Source organism: Carya illinoinensis, chromosome 4 (assembly GCF_018687715.1).
Source record: "Carya illinoinensis cultivar Pawnee chromosome 4, C.illinoinensisPawnee_v1, whole genome shotgun sequence".
NCBI lineage: Eukaryota > Viridiplantae > Streptophyta > Magnoliopsida > Fagales > Juglandaceae > Carya > Carya illinoinensis.
In genome coordinates this window covers 1,951,245-1,969,097 of record NC_056755.1, presented here as the reverse complement: position 1 = coordinate 1,969,097, position 17,853 = coordinate 1,951,245, and the positions used below count along the sequence as shown (strand labels likewise).

General features: G+C 36.1%; 4 protein-coding genes and 1 non-coding gene across 5 annotated transcripts; 4 read left to right on the top strand and 1 right to left on the bottom strand.

Moving 5' to 3' along the window:
* Nucleotides 1-843: 843 nt before the first annotated feature.
* Nucleotides 844-4,234, top strand: LOC122308356 (xyloglucan glycosyltransferase 4-like). The gene is made up of 4 exons (XM_043121625.1): nt 844-2,173; nt 2,348-2,656; nt 2,737-3,141; nt 3,234-4,234. The coding sequence occupies exons 1-4, from the start codon at nt 1,535-1,537 to the stop codon at nt 3,867-3,869; spliced, it is 1,989 nt and encodes a 662-aa protein (XP_042977559.1). The 5' UTR covers nt 844-1,534; the 3' UTR covers nt 3,870-4,234.
* Nucleotides 4,235-5,354: 1,120 nt separating this feature from the next.
* On the top strand, nt 5,355-5,428 carry TRNAV-AAC. Its single transcript has one exon. It is a non-coding gene; the product is annotated as a tRNA-Val (tRNA).
* Nucleotides 5,429-6,095: 667 nt separating this feature from the next.
* Nucleotides 6,096-7,536, top strand: LOC122307900 (gibberellin-regulated protein 14-like). The gene is made up of 4 exons (XM_043121023.1): nt 6,096-6,245; nt 6,352-6,384; nt 6,761-7,019; nt 7,130-7,536. Exons 1-4 carry the CDS (start codon nt 6,189-6,191, stop codon nt 7,312-7,314), a joined length of 534 nt encoding a protein of 177 aa, XP_042976957.1. The 5' UTR covers nt 6,096-6,188; the 3' UTR covers nt 7,315-7,536.
* Nucleotides 7,537-9,604: 2,068 nt separating this feature from the next.
* Nucleotides 9,605-11,003, top strand: LOC122306776 (peroxidase 63-like). The gene has a single exon (XM_043119287.1). It carries the CDS (start codon nt 9,842-9,844, stop codon nt 10,808-10,810), a length of 969 nt encoding a protein of 322 aa, XP_042975221.1. The 5' UTR covers nt 9,605-9,841; the 3' UTR covers nt 10,811-11,003.
* A 2,888-nt stretch (nt 11,004-13,891) lies between these two features.
* On the bottom strand, nt 13,892-16,811 carry LOC122308446. Its single transcript, XM_043121773.1, has 7 exons — nt 16,589-16,811; nt 16,094-16,230; nt 15,472-15,518; nt 14,930-15,372; nt 14,686-14,766; nt 14,373-14,435; nt 13,892-14,168 (listed from the first exon to the last, which is right to left on the bottom strand). Exons 1-7 carry the CDS (start codon nt 16,631-16,633, stop codon nt 14,109-14,111), a joined length of 876 nt encoding a protein of 291 aa, XP_042977707.1. The 5' UTR covers nt 16,634-16,811; the 3' UTR covers nt 13,892-14,108.
* Between the last annotated feature and the right edge of the window lie 1,042 nt (nt 16,812-17,853).

Below are 17,853 nucleotides of genomic sequence, written 5' to 3'. Positions count from 1 at the left end.
CTCGAATGCTGCACCATCGAATACCATCGCCAAAGAAAAAAATGCCATCTTTATGTATTCTAACTTAAAACATAAGTCGATGTGAAGAGTGGAACTCCAGCCATGAAACCTTGTGCCACAGAAAGAGCCTCATGGCTTGTATGGATCCTCACGCGAAGCAAGCAATTGCATGCGACGTCGAACGTGATTATGTGAGAATGATGGTCAACAGGTTTTGCATGCATGGGCCATTCAATCAGATCCAAATATATATCATCACCCATTTCATTTCTCAGCCAATTTTGCATGGAAAGTTGAAGAAAATCAAGCCAGTCGATGACAAATAAAAACACCATTTCCTGATTTGTAAACTTCAACTCTATCTCGAAAGGAATATTTTTTTTTCCAAAATTTCCCAGGATAGATTGCGCACTTATATTATCATCATTACGAGATATCACTTTATTCGAATAAATAAACCTTGGAATCCCAAGAATCGCCTCATAGGAGCAGATCTGACTCATTGCACTGTTTAACATAATAAGAAAAAACTTGTTTTGCCTCTCAAGCTGTACCGTTTGGAAAAAAGAAAAAAAGAAAATAATTTTAAGTGTATTAATGTATTTTGTTATTTTTTTAATATATTTTGTTATTTTTTAAAAAATATTAAAATATATTAAATATATATATAAAAATAACTAGCCATCATTAAGAGTGGTGCCTCTCAGAGTAGTCTGCTCCTCGAAAAAGACTACTTTACCTCTCAAAATGTACCGCTCAGGTGTACCTAATTTATATTAGGTAATATCATTATTATCCAAGTCAAATTAAGAAGCTTCTTCGTTGGAGTTAACAAAGAGGGAATTTTGCTAATTTGCTGTAAGAGCGAGCATTCAAGGTGTCCAAATCAGCAGACAGGAAGAACCTCTATGTGGGAGGGTAGATCTGCAGCTTGGCTGTACCTCGTTGTCGCTGCCAGTTTGATGACAAACCCAAGCTAAAGCTGGACTTAGGTTGAGTTCGAACTCTATATCTCTCGTCTTTTTCAGCCCTATCAAGCACAGATAACATTGCCAGTTGGTTGGTTTTGATGGTACCTGCTCGCTGGTTCTTCAGTTTTTATAGAAGGGAGCTCAACTGTGACTCTTGCCAGTCTCAGATAAAACAAAATGTAGTTCTTTACTTGTACTTCTTTACTTCTTGTTCGCTGAAGCTGAGCAGACTCAGCACATGCTCTCTCTCTCTCTCTCGCGATTGCATAATGCTCTGACCTGAAAAATCATTGGTCAGCCTTCATGTTCAACACCCTCTGAAATCTGGTATTCTGTTTCGACTCTGATATCAAAGTTCGAGATTTCGGAATAAATCATATAAATTTGACAATTTTCATGGTTTTACTTTTCTTCTCCTACCTACTTCCTCTTCTATGACATCATGTCCGCCTCATAACTGAATTCTCTGTTCATTCACATCTCTTTCTTTTTCAAAATCTTGCTCTGGCAAGCGAATCTTTTTCCACTTTCTATCTTGTGAACTTGAATTCTGGGGAAAAGAAATGGTACCAGACTCTGTTGTTGTCACAGTTGAGAAGCCAAGCAACTTCTCTTTACTGAATGTCAATGGTTCGGATTCATCCTTGTTTCAGGATAAGGAGAAGGCTGCAAGTCCCAAACAATTTACATGGGTTCTTCTTCTCAAAGCTCACAGAGTTCTGACAAGTCTTTCATGGCTGGCCATGGCTTCCAGAGCCATCTTTGTTTCGGTCAAGAAACGCATTGCCTTGTCAGATCTAAGTGAGGAAGAACCCAAAAGCAGGGGAAGATTGTACAGATTTATCAAAGCTTTTCTACTTATTTCAATTCTAGCTTTGGTGTTAGAAGTCGTTGCACATTTTAAGAAATGGAATTTGCAAATGATACAGTCTCGGGAGGTTCAGGGTCTTGTGCAGTCCTCCTATATGGCGTGGCTGTCTTTTAGAGCTGACTATATTGCTCCTTCTGTGATATTCCTTTCTAAATTCTGCGTTGTTCTATTCATGATTCAGTCTCTCGATCGACTGGTTCTATGTATCGGGTGTTTCTGGATCAAGTACAAGAAGTTGAAACCCACGATTGAGGGAGAAATTTATGACATTGAGGATTCTTCAAGTTTCCCAATGGTCCTTGTTCAGATCCCCATGTGCAATGAGAGAGAGGTAACATCGCAGAACTAACTTCCTCTCTCTTTCTGCTTTGTGTTTGTTTATTTTATTTTATTGTTTATTTATCTTGCAATCAAATTCATGACCCAATCAATTCTTTGTCAACGTTTTATTGCTTGCTTTAACCCTGTTTCTTGGTCTGGTGCTGAATTGTGATGCTTGATTAAGGTGTATGAGCAATCAATTGCTGCTGCCTGTGAACTAGATTGGCCAAGGGACCGAATTTTGATTCAAGTCCTAGACGATTCAGATGATGGAAATATACAGCTTCTGATCAAAGATGAAGTCTCCTTGTGGCACGAGAAAGGGATCAACATAGTCTACAGACATAGACTAATCAGAACAGGCTACAAAGCCGGCAATCTAAAATCAGCCATGGCCTGTGACTATGTCAAAGATTATGAATTCGTTACAATATTTGATGCAGATTTCCAGCCCAATCCTGATTTCCTTAAACTGACAATTCCTCACTTCAAGGTAATAGGAGCCAAATAAGAAAAATAAAAGATTTCCTTTTGGTTCGAAAATTCATTCTATGGCTGATGTGATTTTTACAGGGAAATCCTGAGTTGGGTCTTGTCCAGGCCCGCTGGTCATTCGTGAACAAGGATGAGAACTTGCTTACAAGACTCCAAAACGTGAACCTATGCTTCCATTTTGAGGTGGAGCAGCAGGTGAATGGCGTTTTTCTTAATTTCTTTGGATTCAACGGAACGGCAGGTGTTTGGAGAATCAAGGCTTTGGAGGAATCGGGAGGCTGGCTGGAGAGAACCACGGTGGAGGATATGGACATTGCGGTTCGAGCGCACTTGAATGGATGGAAATTCATCTTCCTTAATGATGTCAAAGTGCTTTGTGAATTGCCGGAGTCTTATGAAGCTTATAAGAAACAGCAGCATCGCTGGCACTCGGGTCCCATGCAGCTCTTCCGCTTGTGCCTTCCTGCTATCATAACTTCCAAGGTTCTTTCCTCGATTCTTTTAGTCCGATTACTTCATTTTCTTAAAGCAGAAATTGTTAACAACATTAATTTATTTTGGGTCTACTCGTGCAGATATCGATGTGGAAGAAAGCCAATTTGATATTTCTCTTCTTTCTTCTAAGGAAACTTATACTTCCCTTCTACTCATTCACATTATTCTGTATCATACTTCCATTGACCATGTTCATACCTGAGGCAGAACTACCTATTTGGGTTATCTGTTATGTCCCCATTTTCATGTCTCTTTTGAACATTCTCCCGGCACCCAAATCTTTCCCTTTCTTGGTTCCATACCTACTGTTTGAGAACACAATGTCTGTTACAAAATTCAATGCCATGGTCTCTGGGCTGTTTCAGCTGGGAAGCGCATATGAGTGGGTAGTGACCAAGAAGACAGGTAGATCATCTGAATCAGATTTATTGGCATTTGCCGAGAGGGAATCGAAGTCCTTGGGTGAAGAGAAGATCCTCAGGAGGCATTCTGAGTCTGGTTTAGAACTGTTGAGTAAACTTAAGGAGCAGGAAGTCCCTGCTGTGAAGAAGAAAAACATGCTCTTCAGGAAGGAACTTGCGCTTGCATTTCTTCTACTCACTGCATCGGCCAGAAGCCTCTTATCGGCACATGGAGTTCATTTCTATTTCTTGCTGTTCCAAGGGTTGTCTTTCCTAGTCGTGGGCTTGGATTTAATTGGTGAGCAGCTCAGTTGAAATGGAGTAGACAGTTTGAAGAGCCAAAAATGGAAATTCCCATATATTTTGTTTAATCGAGCATTTCCAGTTCTGAAGCATTTAACCTTGAGGCTTGAGCTGGAGCTAGAGCTGGATATAGTCACATATTATGAACAACTGCAATTTGGATCATTAGTAGAAAACGAATAAAAATGCTGTCCAATGTTAAACTCTAATACGTTGTGGATGTTCGAAAAATGAGAACGACCTTGCTAATACGAAGCAGGCAGTTCAAAGCATACTCCAAAGTCATGTGACTTTGGACTACTGAGATATGCTCTCTTTTTGTTGGTCTTCACAAGAAATCTACGAGCTTTATTTATTAAAGAAGGTCGATAAATCAATTGCATAATTGGGTTCATTTAACAGAAGCTAGCTTGAAAAAAAAATAACAATAAAATAAATAATAAAATAAAATAAAATAAAAAGAAACAGAAGCTAGCTTAATCACCAGCGCAAAGAAAAATATAGTTGGCTTTTTTGACAAAAGTAGTGACTGCTTTTCAGGCCTTCACAAGATATTTGTTGGCTTTCTTGATTAAAGAAAAGCTTTTTGGATGTGAAAGGCAATAAACCAGTTGGTTAATTGGACAGATACCGAAGGTCTAGAAAGAGGGTGAGAGTCTGAGAGAGATCATGATAAGAGGAAGGGGAAGGTAATTGACGTAGAAGGATGATCCGAGGAAAATAGATTCCAACAGTCCAGATATCAGTCTTGGACTAGTTTCTGCATAAGAGAACTCAGGACCATTGTTTTTCAAACAAGAAATTAGGTTATGTTTGGGAACTAAACTGTTCTCATTTATATTGCTGACTAGTAAAATATGTCCTTTTCTTGATTCTGAAACCTTGTATAACTGGATTAATGGTGCCTAACGTAGTGGTATTGTTGCGGTCGATCTTCTAGTTGAACACCGACAGCTTTCTGAAGAGGCATGATTGCTCAACTGCGATATATTGGAAATCAAGAGGCCTTCAAATCATGAATCATGATAGGTGGAAATAGGGACTTTAGCCAATATTTAGGACAAATGAATTTTCTGCCCACAAAGCGGATTGCAAATCAGGTGAAAAGGCGTCATAATTAAGCAGCTTTAATGTGCAAACTACAGCTCTGGTTGGCAAGTATCCTTCTGGAATTGTGGGTAAATATGACAAGAAAAATTTTATATACTATACTACTATCTCACTTTTATCCTTTTAAATAAAATGTGATACATTTATTACTATTAAATAATCATTTATTACATATTTCTTTATTATCTAATATTGATGAATATACCATATCTTATTCAATAAGATAAAAATAAAATAAAAATATGATATATAGCATTACTCTTTCAAATCTGGAAAATCATTTCTTATAAGGAACAACTATAATTGAAACTGGCATCGGGTTAACAGTCTTTGCACGGGAAGCTAAATTATTGACTTCAATTAAGTATTGTGCCTTATGGCCAAGGTGGTGTCGTGGTGTAGTTGGTTATCACGTCAGTCTAACACACTGAAGGTCTCCGGTTCGAACCCGGGCGACGCCATTCTACTCTCCTGTTTTTCAGCCCTATCCCCGAAGTGGTTTACCCTTCTTTAGGTCTGGTGCCGGAGCCAAGGTTCAAGCAATTGGCTAGCCCAGGAAATTAACAATTAACTCCTGTCCAACAACAATGGTTAATATTTTTCTGCAATCTCTGATCTTTGCATACAACATTTACTCTGGATTCACATATACAAACAAGACACGCATACAGAGATCCTGGCCCATGGATATGGAAATAATGTAGTAGTACTTGTTTTCATCAATGTATGTTGATAGGCGGACCAGATTAGCCCATAACTCACTCAAAGCCTGCTGGCTGCTCAGACATTAATTTTCTCTCAGCAGAGTGATGCAAAAGGGGGTGCCACTTTAATACCTTAAATCCAGTTTTATCAGTGTCATTAAGCTTTTAAGGGTTTCATGCAATGAAATCTGATTGCACCAACTTTGATAGAATATTAAGTTCCCAGAGATAACGGGGTCCGAAGAATGACCGGTTTCGTTGAGATTGGGACACGTCATTTTGTATCTTGTTTTGGCACACACACACTCTGATGAGAATTAGATATACTAGTTTAGTAGACAGTCCCTGGGCACGTGGGTTGGGTGGAAAAAAAGGTACACTAAGCCATAACTTGTCTCAGTGTTCTGGTGAAGCTGGCACACAGTTTGAGCTCTATTTATACCAGAGATGGTTCGGCCTTGAAGCCACATTTGAGTGAACTTGCTTTCCAATTCTATTAGCTTCTCTCTGCTGTTCGATGGCTTTGAAAGCTATGCTCTTTTTGCTCACCACTTTTCTTGTAGTTAGCACAGGAGTATGGCTCTCTCTCTCTCTCACACACACACAGACACACAAACACACACCCCATTCTATCTTTTTGCTTGCTTTATTGGGTGTCTAATTTCTTGAGTTTGCTGTAGGTTTCATCCAATGATGAGGAACTCACTACAAAGGTATTTACTAAGACAACTCTTACAACTACTCTTTCCTTTTCACCAGGAATTAAAAGGAAAAAAATTCAATTCATGGAAGTTTTATTCACCTGGAATCACTTCCCATTTTTTATCGGCCTCTAGTTGTCTTCTTTTTTCTTTTTCTTTTTTCTTTTTCTTTTTATTATAAGTTTGCTTTAAAAGGTTCTCTATATGTTTTTATTTGGGTAACTAAATTTTACCTCCTTGATTCTTGTTACCGTATTTATATTTTATATGTCGCTTTTCACAAGAAAATGATTTGCTGGGAGTTCTAAATTTACTTGCCGATTTTGACCAAAAAGAAAAGGAGAAACATAACCTAGTGAATAAAGGGGGATTTTGGAATTTGGTGTAGGCTGTAGATATAAAAGTCCCAGTAGCAGCACAAGCTCCTCCAGCAGAGGCGCCAGTTCATGCACCACCTGTGAAAGCACCGCCTTATGCCCCCCCAGCAGAGGCACCGGCTCATTGGCCGCCTGTGATGCCACCGTCCAATGCTCCTCCACTAAAGGCACCCACTTATGCCCCTCCACCAAAGGCAACCGCCCCCGTGCCCCCACTTCAGCCACCTGCTCCTGCACCAGTACTGCCTCCAGCAGTGAGGTCTAAAAAGGGTAGGAAACATTTACCAAACACTTTTTCTTTTTGTTGTTGTACTTATTTATATATATTTCGTGTAATTTGTTTTGTGGTAAAAATGTCATGTTTTCGACTCCAAGAACAGATTGCATCCCCCTGTGTGATCAGAGATGCCAACTACATTCAAGGAAGAGGACTTGCACTAGAGCATGCATGACATGCTGTGACCGCTGCAAGTGTGTTCCACCAGGAACATTTGGAAACAGGGAAAAATGTGGCAAGTGCTACACAGATATGACCACTCATGGCAACAGATACAAGTGTCCTTGAAATGGCTGGCCTATATATTTACTTTGATGGTTATTTCAATTCACTTGATCAGTAGGTATTAGTAAGTGTGAGAAAAGGGTTGATTTAGTAATTTGGCATTTGTGTTCTTGTATTAGGCCAAGAGATCGAGCACTTACTCTGTGCTACCAACTAAATTCTGCATTTCATATGTCCGATGCTATCACGTTGATATTAATACATCTCCTACCTTTGTTGTAACAATCATGTATGTATGGAGTTTTGGCTTCTCAATCTGATCAGCAGTAGAGAACTAGTAAAACTACTCATTGAATGCGTCTCCCGCCCAGTTACTGTAAGCTTTAAGATTCATGTCAGATTCCCAAAACCTGGGTGCAACTTGAGACAAGATCGCTGCCACTTGTAACAAATGCTGAAGTAATGGAATTTGAGAAGGATGTTCTCGAGTGTCACCAAAAGCAAAATGGACGAGATTTTCAATGGAAAATAACGCAATGACTTGATAAAGAAGGGGGGTATGGCGACTATCATATAGAATCAAGTGTATTTGTCACACATCTTATGGTTCCTTATATCTGTCTCTAAACATACGTAGATGTTTTTTAAACATTCTTAACTATTAAAAAGAATTTTAAAAAATGCAAATTCTCACTTTCTTAATTATTAAAAAAATTAAAAAATATAAATAAATAGATTTGATAGACATATTCAAAGGCCATTCGGGCATTTTCTTTTTAATTATCTTGTCTGTCTGAATAAACTTGTTGATTTTTTATGAATGACATTCATGGGCCATTGTCCTTAGCCTTAAGGCCTACAAAAGTAACATATTCAAAGCCTTGATGACCCGAGTCCGTCCATCCGCAACATCGCCGTACGTCATTCCATGAACAGAATTGAACGGGACCCGTTACACCGCCCTGTTGATGATGTGGTGTCTGCGACTGGAAGCATCACCGTTCATCTCCCCGCCCTTGTCTCTTACGCGTTAGCGCATTGACATTGTCCGATGAGTTTTGCTATATACGCTATTAATCTATATATTAATATTGATGTCTTTATATTTAAAATTAAAATTAATATTATTTTTAAAAAAATTTATTTTTTAAACAATCACATTAAATATATACACGTATTGATAAATAGAATCATTTACAACTAAATTTTTCTATACCCGATTGGTGTAGTCAAAAGCAAGTATAACAAATTTAAAAAAAAAAAATACTAAAACTTCTATTCTTTTTACTGTATTGGATTAATCATTTACAAATTTTTTTGCTTATTATGAACAATGTTTCTACTTATTTTCATATTTACTGTTCACCATTCATTTTTTATTTGAGTTTTACTACATATAAATACAGTCGCGCACTAATCTGTGTACCAATACTGATTTATTCATACTTAAAATTTAAATTAACATTATTTTCAATAAAATCTACTTTTTGACCAATCACATCACATTAGTGCACAGATTAGTACACAATTATGCTTGCAATTATATTTTTCCTTTTTATTTTACTACTTCTTCTCTCGTCTCTCACTTTTCATTTTCCTTTTTTCTCTACTGCCTTCGCATTTGTTAATGTTCAATTTTAAGACAGCACAATTAGTGTATAGATCTTATATAGTGAGTTTTAATTTCAAAATATGTAAAAATTTAATTTTAAGAAAAAAATTAATAGAAATGAAAAATATATATTTTATTATTATTTTGACTAAAAGATACATAATTCAATATGAAAGTTTTTCTTGAATCACAAAAGTAACCTTCAAAATATGTGATTTTATATTTATATTTAGTTACACCATTGCTAATGCTCTTAAAACCGTTAAGTATAAGAAACTTTACACGGAATTACTTTATAAGAAAAAAAAATGGCATGTTAATTTCAAACAAAATAATGTCAAATACAATGAATGTATAAACTTTGCGTATTTAAAAAAAAATAGTAAAATTTATAATTAAAAATTAATTCTTTTTATATAAATCTGATTTTCTCACTTTTTCTTGAAGTATTAACCGAGACTTGCACACCAAAGTATAGATTTCAGGTCTTCACTCAGCACTGTTTGTAACATGTTCCATATATCTATAAAAAAAATAAAAAGAATAATATTTTATATAATTATAGAGTATATAAACATCATATAATTACTCTAAAAATGATATATTCACAATTAAAAATAATTTTTTATATAAATTTCTATTAATTTATTTTTTTAAAAATTATATAATATTTAAACGTCTACAAATATCATTTCTTATTCACTCGAACCAAGGAGCATATTACTTCAGTCACTGCTGCAGCACTCATCCGTCACGTGGGGTAGAGCAACGCGTGCAAACTGCAAACACGCACTCTCTCTCACTGTGTAAAACCCTACTACTGCCCCCAAGAAGTCCAACCTGCTCAAACCCAATTCCCTCCCACAAGCTGCTTCAGTCTACCTCTTCTACAACCTACAGCCTCTCTCTCTCTCTCTCTCTCTCTCTCTCTATAGCAATAGTGTTGCATAAACCACTCTCTGAGATAAACTAAGAAAAATGGCGTTTCTCGTTCTACTGATCTTTCTGATCACATCTCCATTGCTCTTCATTACTCCCTCACATTCCCAGCTCAGCTTGGACTACTACCATAAATCTTGCCCACCATTCAGCCAAATCGTCCAAGACACCATCACCAACAAGCAGATCATCACCCCAACCACCGCCGCCGCAACCCTCCGCCTCTTCTTCCACGACTGCTTCCTTAACGGCTGCGACGCCTCCATCCTCCTCTCCTCCACCCCATTCAACTCCGCCGAGCGCGATGCCGACATCAACCTCTCTCTCCCAGGAGACGCGTTCGACGTCGTCGTCCGCGCCAAGATCGCTCTCGAACTTGCCTGTCCCAGCACCGTCTCTTGCGCCGACATCTTAGCCGTTGCCACGCGCGACCTCGTCAGCATGGTGGGTGGTCCCTACTACAATGTGCTCTTGGGACGCAAAGACGGGCGCGTCTCTGAAGCATCCCATGTCGAAGGCAAACTTCCCAGACCCACAATGTCTGTCTCTCAAATCATTCAGCTTTTCGCATCTAATGGGTTCTCGATCCAAGAAACGGTGGCCTTGTGCGGTGCTCACACTATTGGGTTCTCTCATTGCAAAGAATTTAGCTCCGGGATCTATAACTACAGTGAGTATTCGCAGTACAATCCTAGGTTTGCGCAGGAGCTGCAGAAAGCTTGCGCGGAGTATCAGAAGAACCCTACATTGTCCGTGTTCAATGACATCATGACTCCAAACAAGTTCGATAACATGTACTTCCAGAATCTGCCCAAGGGGTTGGGGCTGTTGAGGTCGGATCACGTGCTGTACAGTGATTCGAGGACGAGGCCGTTCGTGGAAATGTACGCGGCGGACCAGAACAACTTCTTTGAGGCGTTTGGGAAGGCAATGGAAAAGCTGAGTTTGTACAAGGTCAAAACGGGGACGCAAGGAGAGATCCGGCGCAGGTGCGATGCATTTAACTGATAATCGGCTGGAACCTTTTTCAAAGATTGTTTCTCTTTGCTGTGATTTTGTGGTGAGTGATTTTCAAAGATTTTATTTTTCCTTTTTTTTAATTATTTTTCATTTTTGGATTATGATGATCTGGTAATATATTTACACTATTTGTATCCATATGATATTTTTAAGCTTGAAAATACACACATTATTTATTTTATTTTCTGGATCTCGTCTCTGTTGCCTTCATGATTTGTACAAGGGCGATGCCATATACCATAATATCATTTTATTTATATTTGATAATATATAACATGACATATTTATTATTATTTAATGATAAAAAAAATTATACAATAAATTATTATTAAATGATAATAAATGTGTATCTTATTTAATAAGATAAATAAAATAATAATATGATGTATAGAATTTTTTTTTGAAAAAGGGATCATGGAGCAGCTGGGCAGAAAAAGCTCCCTCTCTTTTTCCTTTTAATTCTGTCTCATTTTTTCCACAGTTGGTTTTGAGTGTTAGAATAATTGTGAATCTTCTATATATAAAAAGTGTGTATGAAACGGAAAATCTTGTTTTAACGGTTTTTCTTGTTTTTCCGTTAAAGTTAACACCGTTTATTTTAACGGTTTGGCACATAAAATGAAGATATAAATGTTGAGAGAGATAACATTCAATCTTGTTATATAATTTATTAATCTCAATAATTATAATACTTAATAGTTTATATTATAATAATAAGTAATTAAAGATTAGTTATTATATTTTTCTTTTTCTCCTTAACATATACACGTGTATTAGGTGCATAAGACGTGAATCCCTAAATATAATAAACGTGTATTATACGTTTTATTAACTCAGATTATTGAGTATTTCAAGTTTAAAAATCTCATATAATATATAATATAAGTGTGTTTAATCAAAGTGTTTTTTTTTTCTCCATGGTAGTAGGACGTAGCTTCCGCTAAGTCATATTCCATACGTGGGCTTGCTATGATAGGCACGTGACAAAGGCCTTGATCCTTGAGCTAATCAAGAAAGAGTAAATTCGGCCAACAATTTCAAAATATATTTTATGATTTATATATATGCTATATATAGAAAATATTATACCATAAATTTTATAAAAAGATTATGTTTTAACTTTATGTTGTCCCTGATCGACTCAACCAACAGTAAAATAAGAATTTCAATATTGTCTCTATTGATTGTCTACAGGATGACATAAATTGATGAATTATAATACAAACATCAAACGACACATATTTTGAATTACCGTTTGTGTTAGATTTTTATTAAATTTTTCATATACATCTTTGCTAAAATTATAGATGTTATGAACATGTATTGGATTATATGATATTTTGAACTAATTTTTTTATTTTCTCCAATATGCCTTAAATTATTAACTGACATCAATAATTTTTATAAAATACATATTATTTTTTACAAATAATCATTTCATAAAATTAGACAAACGTGCTTTGCACGTTACTCTCACCTAGTAGTAATAAAAAGTAATAATAAAATAATAAAAAATAAGTGAAAAGTAATGAATAGTAATAAAAATAAGTAAAAAATAATAAAAATAATAAAAAATAAGTAAAAAGTAATGAATAATAATAATAATAAATAATAATGAATATGGTCGAGAAGTGCTTAGCATCCAAACAACTGTCTCGGTGTGCCATGTATGTGACTTTTTTAAATGGTAGATGAATTATTCATTAAGAAGTTGTAGTGATCTTATTTCTTGTTTGGAGTACTTAATTACAATTAACTTAGGAGTATATAAGAAAGTAAAGAGGCAATGGTATAAAAAGGGTAAGATGCTTTTCGATTTTTGAGTCATTCTCGAGGGATGTGTATTGTCATCAATCACCACTCCCATGCCCTTTTACTTTTGTGGTCGCTAAGGGGCAAAATAAATAATAAAAAAAATGTCATATACTTTACTTCTATTGCTGGACTTCCAGCTCTTGCTGAATTTGGATGCCTTCAGACCTCAAAGCACCACAAAAGTTACTTGTCCTCAAGGGAGATCTACCTCCCACAGTTTTGACTGTAAATCTTCATTAATTTGAGCTTGTGATTGTCAAGCGTGGCTTCCTTTCGGGAACGCTGGATGTTTGTTCATACCAAGGAGACACGATTGTTGTAATCTTGTTTTGTTGTAAAGAAGTTTTAGATCCAAGTTTGTGAGCTTTTTTTTTCAAAAAAAAAAAAAGAAGATATCTTTATAGACAAGCGTTTTTCATATCAATGCTAATTTAGCATCACATTCATCCAACAATTATCAAAATCACATACATCTATACGAATATCTGGATCGTGGTCACTACATAATAGAGTTAACATCTAATCAATATATATATATATTTTTATATCTGTAAGTGTCCAGGTTAATTTGCACTCACCTCGATTAATTGCACGAAACATCTAATCAATATTTGATCAAGACAAGATGTAATTCTTGAAAATCCCCAACCGTACAGTGAACTTCTGCACAAAAAGCATGACGAAAGACTAATGTAGAGAGGATAACATTTTTTTCTTAAAGATTAAGAAAGTATTTTTTATAAATAATTTTTAAATATATTTAAGAAAGAAAAACCTTTTGCTCTTTTCAGAGTGAATGTAACATGGCTCTTCTCTCTTTATCCCAAACTAACTTCTGAAGCAGTGACAAAATGAAATTTGATTACATAGCAAATAAGATGAATTAAGATAAAAATTAAAAAAATAAATAAATTATTATTAGACTATATTTTTTTATATTATTTTTATTTCAAAATTAAAAAAAATGCTATATCTATTAAGAGTTGGGTCCAAATCCTAACACAATTTTTTTTCTTTTACTTAAGAAAGTATTATTTTAATGATATTATATTTTTAAATATTTATGATGATTAAACAAATACATGAAAAACAAAAAAAAAAAGAAGTACATTTATCGAGACATCTTATCGATGACTGTAATGCCACTCAAAGTTAAATTATTTATTTTATTTTGTGTAAAAATTTAATAAATTTGTAATGATGAGATGAAATGAAAATAATTGTGAAAATAAATAAGGCCTAAATACTTTGATGTTTCACTATGCAATCCTCCACGCTTTGTTATAAACAAATCAATCAAGATCTGTTTTTAAGCAAGTGCTTTTAAGGTCAATATTACATGAAGCAATCCTCTCACATCTCAACCTCAATAATACATACACTCAGTAAACTTGTTAATGTATACTCCAATTTTAGAATTACAGGGAAAACAGACATCTCGAAAGTTGATGAGGCAATTTAACTTCTGCAGTTATGGCTGTCGTCGTCTAGAATGGGGCAAGAGAGCTAGGAGGATCTTCTTCCTTGGTCCCTTCATATCAAGCAGCTTTTGTGAGAACAGATTCATATCATAGTAAATAAGCAGCACAGAGGGGTTCACAGTGGAAGCAATTTATGCATTGATATGGTAGAATAATATAAAACACAATAGTAAGATACCAACAGAAGTAACTTTTGCACCGAAAAACAATATCAAACAGAGTCCCTAAATTTCTTGAGAGTGAAATCACAATACCATTGGTATCCCCATCTCTTTGAGGTCCTTATCACCCATCTGCTTCAAGGCCGTCATGTCCACCTACAGATCAGATACTTTAACTATTAAATTAATTAGTTCATGCATTTCCAAGGTTCACTGCTCTAAATAGGCTGAATTTCTTGTGGTAGTAGTTTCTTAGTATTCACGTGGAACATAAATCCTCACAGCACATAAGATTTACCAACTTTCTGAAAATCATGTAACATTTGCTTTTAATTTCCATCAGTCAAACTAGCGAAAGCTCATTCGTTAGTTCTCTCTCTCACTCTGTTACAAACAGGTGAATTACCTCTTCAGCCCTGAAATGAATGTTGTACTTCCCCAAACCAAGTGATTGCAACAGGCCATCAACAGTGACAGATTCAACTACCTATAGAAAAACCACTCCAAGAAGATATATCAGGATGCATGCATGACCATAGATGACTAACAGACTTTAAATACAACCACCAAAGTGGAAAAAATCACTAATATAAACAAACCAGCTCTTCTGAAAATAAGCTGAAGCGATGCAGCAGCAAACAAAAACATACCGTATGAGAACTTTTCTGCCCAAAGCTAGTCATAGGTGCAAGCTGTGTAACTGGCTTGGAATTTTCAAGAGGACCTTTCATGGTAAAAGGCGCAGAATTTATTCGCCTAGAAGTAGCATTACTGTTCATAAACCATCCAGCTCTTGAGGGATCAGCTACCCTTACTGATGATACTTGCCGCACGTCCTCAAAGCTTACTGGTGGTGGGAGTCCCCTTGAAGCTTTAAACCTTGATCTTTCCATGGATGGCATTTGCCACGAAATACCATTTTCTGTTGGCTCAGACCTCTGATGCATCATGTTATGACTCACTAAAGGCTGACTAGTCTTTGAAAACTTTTTGCGTTGATCCATCTTCCTACGCTCTTCAGCAGCCCTACGAATTCGCTTCAGGCTTTTGCGCATCAGTTTCAACCGGAGATCATCTCGACTAATCCCAAGATCTTCACTCATATAAGGGTACCAGAGTCAGGGCAAATGAACCAAATACAGAACAAGAGATTATAAATAAAAACACATATATGAGCAAGACTGGTCATCACCATGCACTCCATCATCATCCCAACTCCAGTTACCATCTCCTCGCTGACTGCAAATCATATATAACCAATTAGCACAGCTTGAAATAAATTTTCTGACAGCCGAATCATAAACACAAAAACCCTCCGAGTGCCACAAACAAAATCGTGATACCATGTTTTATGAAAGTAGGTGTCCTGGTACTGCAATCCCTATATGGTCAATCAGATAAGCTAGGAATAAAACGAATTAAAAAGTTCAAATTCTTTCATCACTTTGAACCTAATTAAGAAAACACTCCGGCGGCATTAGAGCTGCTTGATGAAAAAAGGTGGAATGAATGCATCTGACAGACCCTAGCGAATAAACTGGGTTCACTAGAGGAAACCACATAAAAATATACCCAGACTCAAAATCCTTGTTCTTACTTTCCTACTACGCAGCACCCTAACAAAGTTTCTCTTACATTAACTTATATAATGAAGAGATGTATTTTGAATGTCTCAGGAGCCTATAGAGTTCTACCGTAATGGTAAACTAGAAAATCAGTAGCCGAAAATATTTTTCAAAACCATCAACCTAGAGGATCCCAAAAAAATGATAGAACTATATTTTAAATTCGAAAATAAAGAGAACAACACGAACCGCTTCCTTGTTGACGAGGACAAATTATTGGCACTACTCCTTCCTTTCTCCCCCCAAAAACGTTTGCTGCCAGTCATTGCTTTAGTATCGGCATGTGGATGCGCATACTCCTTTACTCTTCCTCCCCTCTTTACCACCTGCGAAAAAATCGAATCACATTAACATTCAATCAAATCCCATACACAAACAATAGATTTAACTCTGTTTAATAAAAAAACAGTCACTTCTCCATAATCGGAATCCGAAAACTTATTAGTCTGCTCAAGTACACACAAAAAGTGCTATGCAGAGTGGAGTCACTAAACAAATAGTTCAATAATACAAAATTTTGAAGTTATTATCACCAAAAAGACCCCAAAACCTAATTGAAAAGCCCCAATTCCCCCTTTACGAGTTCAATTCCTTTTCTTTTCCCACAGTTTCCCAGCAACCAAACGGCCAGTACCCAATCAAACTGCTAAAAAACTTAACAAACAAACACGCGCACACACGTACCTGACGAGAGGGACCGAGAGTGATTGTGAAACGTGGCTCCGACATTTTCCGAGAGCGAAACGATGGGCCTTCGTGGAGATCTAAGAAAGACCTAAGTTTGATGCATCATAGCGTCGAAGGGAAACTCGAGTCGAGGAGTGACGAAACCAAAGTTCGAAAGCGATTAGAGAGCATCATTCATGTACATTGCCAGCAGCAGGCCAGAAGAAGGAATAGAATGGCATTGATTTCCTTGTTCAATAAGGTAAAACGGAGGTGGGGTCAACAGGTCAAGTCAATGTAATGGGCCGGGCGTAGATGTTCACACACCTGAGGCCCACTTCAGACCCTAAATTTTTTACCAACAAATACTGTTCCCGACCCGAACCCCCTTTTTTACTTTTTTTTCAAGATCCGGAAGAAAGCTTACTTCTATAATGAATTATCGAGAATAATACTGGAATATAAATTTTAAAATTATAATTATTATTTAATTAAAAGTATTTTTTCTGTCATATATAATTTTAAAAATTATTTTAAAATAAACCTAAATCAACTTCCAAATAAAACACAAAAAACAGTTAAAATTTTTCAATTTTAAAATAAAAATTATATTTAAACAAAATTTTAACTTTATAGTATTTTTATTCAACTTTTTCTCTCACACTTTTCAAAATCTAATAAAAAATCTTAACTCAAATCATTTCACTATTTTTTATAGATATTCTAAGTGCTAAACTAATCATTATATGTAAATTTTTAGTACATGTAAATACAGTTGTATCAACTTGTATTTATTTTTTATTTACATCCTATGAGGGAGGTCGTTCCTGGTGTCAGGCCAAGCCACATGGGCCTAGCTCACAAGGCACCAATGGGTCTAAGGGTAGCCCAACTATAAGAAATGGGTGTGAAGTATAGGATGGGCCAAGCCCAAAAGGCGAGGTCAAGCCAAGAAACCCAGAAAGAAATAGCAAAGTAGTACACACGAGATATGATCTCCTAGGTCAAAAGGCCTGACGTCTCTACCGACCGACAATCCATATACACAAAGTCAGGACTACCTTGGCCTTGGACACCTTTATCATATTAATACTAAGATGGAAGCATCCTTTATAAGTTACAATTTGAGTGCTACCATTTCCACATAAAAAGAAAAGAAATCAATTGCTGTTATAAACCGATTTGTATGACCACATTTAGCTGTTATAATTGACTGTATTTAGCCGTCAATTATGATGGCCTGTAGTCGTCATAATTGACTACCAACAGTCGTCATAATTGAC